This window comes from Clupea harengus, chromosome 15 (genome assembly GCF_900700415.2).
Source record: "Clupea harengus chromosome 15, Ch_v2.0.2, whole genome shotgun sequence".
NCBI lineage: Eukaryota > Metazoa > Chordata > Actinopteri > Clupeiformes > Clupeidae > Clupea > Clupea harengus.
In genome coordinates this window covers 26,616,569-26,621,186 of record NC_045166.1, presented here as the reverse complement: position 1 = coordinate 26,621,186, position 4,618 = coordinate 26,616,569, and the positions used below count along the sequence as shown (strand labels likewise).

General features: G+C 50.9%; 1 protein-coding gene across 4 annotated transcripts in view; it reads left to right on the top strand.

The window, feature by feature from the left end:
• LOC116223902 (armadillo-like helical domain-containing protein 4) overlaps positions 1-4,618 on the top strand; it is a 10,876-nt gene that overhangs the window by 1,225 nt on the left and 5,033 nt on the right. For 3 of the 4 annotated variants that reach the window (XM_042709871.1, XM_042709870.1, XM_031582195.2), the window contains exons 2-3: positions 3,131-3,511; positions 4,481-4,618. The exon at positions 4,481-4,618 is cut by the window's right edge and continues 21 nt beyond it. In XM_042709871.1, coding sequence (XP_042565805.1) covers positions 3,184-3,511; positions 4,481-4,618 — 466 coding nt within the window. In that variant the 5' untranslated portion in view covers positions 3,131-3,183. The remainder of the gene's footprint in view (positions 1-3,130; positions 3,512-4,480) is intronic. The other variant, XM_042709869.1, reaches the window with a different exon arrangement.

Sequence of the window (4,618 nt, the reverse complement as noted above, 5' to 3'; positions counted from 1 at the left end):
TACCTTTGAGACCTCGACATCCTATCTTTGAGAACCTCAACATCCTATCTTTGAGAACCTCAACATCCTATCTTTGAGAACCTCAACGTCCTATCTTTGAGAACCTCAACATCCTATCTGTGTTACTCTGACAGGCTCAGTTATTTTTAGTAACTCTTTTTTTAACTGTCCTCAAAAGCAAGCTATGCAGCTTTCCTAGCCTTGAAAAAGCGTGATATGGAAAGAACTTGTTAAATATTTGAGAGACTTTTTTTTTATGAGAAATGGAGCGTAGAGTCCACACGGCTGTGTGCTGCTCAGAGAGGACCTCAGAGAAGACCTCAGAGAGGACCTCAGAGAAGACATCAGAGAGGACATCAGAGAGGACCTAGCTTGGTCCTCGTGCTGCAGGCGTCTCCCAGAGGCTTCTGTTTTGCTCTAATGGAGTATGTCTGTAGTGAAGACAGGAGGCTTCAGATGTAGTTTTTCTCTAATGGAGTATGTCTGTAGTGAAGACAGGAGGCTTCTGGGAGATGTAGTTCTGCTCTAATGGAGTGTGTCTGTAGTGAAGACAGGAGGCTTCAGATGTAGTTTTTCTCTAATGGAGTATGTCTGTAGTGAAGACAGGAGGCTTCTGGGAGATGTAGTTCTGCTCTAATGGAGTGTGTCTGTAGTGAAGACAGGAGGCTTCAGATGTAGTTTTGCTCTAATGGAGTATGTCTGTAGTGAAGACAGGAGGCTTCTGGGAGATGTAGTTTTGCTCTAATGGAGTATGTCTGCAGTGAAGACAGGAGGCTTCTGGGAGATGTAGTTTTGCTCTAATGGAGTATGTCTGTAGTGAAGACAGGCTTCTGGGAGATGTAGTTCTGCTCTAATGGAGTGTGTCTGTAGTGAAGACAGGAGGCTTCAGATGTAGTTTTTCTCTAATGGAGTATGTCTGTAGTGAAGACAGGAGGCTTCTGGGAGATGTAGTTTTTCTCTAATGGAGTATGTCTGTAGTGAAGACAGGAGGCTTCAGATGTAGTTTTGCTCTAATGGAGTATGTCTGTAGTGAAGACAGGAGGCTTCTGGGAGATGTAGTTTTGCTCTAATGGAGTATGTCTGCAGTGAAGACAGGAGGCTTCTGGGAGATGTAGTTTTGCTCTAATGGAGTATGTCTGTAGTGAAGACAGGAGGCTTCAGATGTAGTTTTGCTCTAATGGAGTATGTCTGTAGTGAAGATAGGAGGCTTAAGATGTAGTTTTGCTCTAATGGAGTATGTCTGTAGTGAAGATAGGAGGCTTAAGATGTAGTTTTGCTCTAATGGAGTATGTCTGTAGTGAAGACAGGAGGCCGCAGACTGACATGAGAATGAGTTGTTTCTCTGAAGGTCTCTGCAATGACGGTTCTGTCTTAAGGACGGATGTGTGTAGACCCACCAGACACCTGCATCTCTGACCCATTTCACATGTGTGTGATTGGAGAACCCCACACCACCAGTCTGCTCGTCAGAGCTCAGTGTACAGAGGCTGGAGCACACACACACACACACAAACACACACACACTCTACATAATTAAGACCTTTGTCAGGTTTTTAATGGCACACACGACACACTGGAACACACACGTGCATATATGGAGGCGACACAGGACACACACACACGCACGCAGGTAGGCCTGAGGTCGCGGTGAATTTATTTTCTGCTTTTTCCCATCCTGGACCGTCCTTCCTCAAGGACCCCCCAGGAGCAGTGGGCAGCTTGTAGCGCCCGGGGACCAAGTGAAGTGAACTGTCCATCTTTGGTCAGGGATGTTATTTTGCATGTTTTTTCTGTTGGGGTCCATACTGGAGGAAACCCCTTGTGATCACGGGGAGAACATGCAAACTCCACACAGAAAGGCCCGGGAGATAGCCCACCTGAGCACTGTGCACTCTGGGGAGGACCTGCCCCCCAGAGCCAACAGCGCCCCATGCGGGAATCGAACCCATGACCTTCTTGCTGTGAGGCAATCACATACTGAACCTACTGTGTGTGTGTACTCCAGGCTCTGTACACTGAGCTCTGACGAGCAGACTGGTGGTGTGGGGTTCTCCAATCACACACATTATAGACTGTTTGCATTTAATACTAATGTATATATGTTCTTTTGTATCTTAATTGGTCGATCAGAGTAATGGCATGAGCAAAGTCGTAGTCTGTTGGTTCCATATGTATTTAAAGGACCGGCTCTGTGATTCTGAACTTCAGTATGTACTTAAAGGACAGGCTCTGTGATTCTGAACTTCAGTATGTACTTAAAGGACAGGCTCTGTGATTCTGAGCTTCAGTAGGTTCAGTATGTACTTAAAGGACAGGCTCTGTGATTCTGAACTTCAGTATGTACTTAAAGGACAGGTTCTGTGATTCTGAACTTCAGTATGTACTTAAAGGACAGGCTCTGTGGTTCTGAGCTTCAGTAGGTTCAGTATGTACTTAAAGGACAGGCTCTGTGATTCTTCAGTAGGTTCAGTATGTACTTAAAGGACAGGCTCTGTGATTCTGAACTGCGTCTCTGTCTGCTGCATAGATGGGAAGCAGTCCATTGCCACAGATGATGATTTAGGTCCTTCTGTATGGACTTATGGACAGTGGATAATGTGCTGGAGTGGGACTTACATGTCATTGCAAGCTGATCACAACCAGAACCACAAACCAACTGAACTCACAACTTTGTAACAGTGAGATATACATTGATATATTTATCTTAGACATATATTGATATTAATGTCTTGGACATTTCTGGATTTAAATGCTTACCCTGTTTAGTCCTGCAGAATATGTTAAACCCCTTATTCTTTAACTCATCCCTTTTTCAGTTTTTTGTTTTGTTTTGTTGTTGTTGTTGAGTTGTGAGTTGTGTTGTTGTTGAGTTGTTCCTTGCTGTTGATCACTCCAAATAGCACCTTCACTGTTGTGGTTTTGGCTCAGAACTGGGCCACATCCGTTCCAGAGTCGGCCGCAATCCGCGCACCGCAGCGTCCTCATTCACCACTGGCACTGGATGAGAAACGCCAGCATGTGTGCAGAGGCTGCTTGTGTTGCAAATGTCTCCGTTTGCTCCTCCTGCGCTGCGCTGAATTGGCTGGCTGGTGAAATCACAACGCTTTTCTCTCCTGCTCTTGTGTGCCAGCAGAGGGGCTCGGGGTGCCGTCGTCTTCCCAGGAGGTGGGCACCGAGCCGGCCATGTCCTCCGAGGACCTCCCGCTCATCTTCGAGCCCTTCGAGGACGCCACGCCAGGGGGGGCCATGGCCACGGCTCCCCCTCCTGGGGCAGAGTTGGCATCGCAGCCGTCTGCCCCCGCCGAGCTGGCGACGGGCACGCTGACGGAGACAGACCTCGAGCAAACGGTTACCATGGACGCAGACCGAGCCCTCTCGGATATCCCTCCCCCGGGAGTTGCCGAGTGGCCGTCGCCATGGCAAACGTCTGGCGTGGAGATGGCGGAGGCTGTCGAGCCGTCTCGTCAGCCAATCAGCACGGCGTATCCTGGGAGCCCAGCGGACCGCACTGGTGAGGGGGGAGAGAGGGGCAGTGCCACACTGGTGAGGGGAGAGAGAGAGGGGCAGTGCCACACTGGTGAGGGGCAGTGCCACACTGGAGAGGGGAGAGAGAGGGGCAGTGCCACACTGGAGAGGGGAGAGAGAGGGGCAGTGCCACACTGGAGAGGGGGAGAGAGAGGGGCAGTGCCACACTGGTGAGGGGGGAGAGAGAGGGGCAGTGCCACACTGGTGAGGGGAGAGAGAGGGCAGTGCCACACTGGTGAGGGGGGGAGAGAGAGGGCAGTGCCACACTGGTGAGGGAGAGAGAGGGGCAGTGGCCACACTGGAGAGGGGGGAGAGAGAGGGGCAGTGCCACACTGGGTGAGGGGAGAGAGAGGGGCAGTGCCACACTGGTGAGGGGGAGAGAGAGGGGCAGTGCCACACTGGACAGGGGAGAGAGAGGGGGCAGTGGGCTTCAGCGCCTCAGGAGGCAGCTGTCTCTGGCACGGACCCGGCCCAGATGCGGTTCAGATCCGGTCACAGTTAGTTGCTCTCCTGGTGGGGGCTCCTGGTGGGGGCTCTTCTCCTGGCGGGGGCTCTTCTCCTGGTGGGGGCTCTTACAGTGGGCTCTTCTCCTGGTGGGGGCTCTTCTCCTGGCGGGGGCTCTTCTCCTGGTGGGGGCTCTTACAGTGGGCTCTTCTCCTGGCGGGGGCTCTTCTCCTGGTGGGGGCTCTTCTCCTGGTGGGGGCTCTTCTCCTGGTGGGGGCTCTTACAGTGGGTTGGTCCTGACTGCTAGATGTCAGACATCTTTTTTGTTTAAAAAAGGGAAAGATGAGATTTAGTTTGGTGTGTTGAAATAGTTCAGGCACTTTTAAGTACTTTCAAGGATGCTCGAGTTCTTTCAAGTACTTCAGTGTCATGAACACATCCTGTGAGCTGTCTGTGTGAAGGCAGTGTCACAAGAAAGCACTGAAAGCTGGTTTTCAATTGGCTCCTGCAGGTGCTGACATCACCCAGAACCCCAAGAGGACTCCTCCCACCTCCTCTGCCACCCTATCAGCCAGCGTCACTCAGCAAAGCCCCATGGCAACTGTTTCCAAGGCAGCACACTTTCCAGTGGCCAGACCGAAATCTGGGC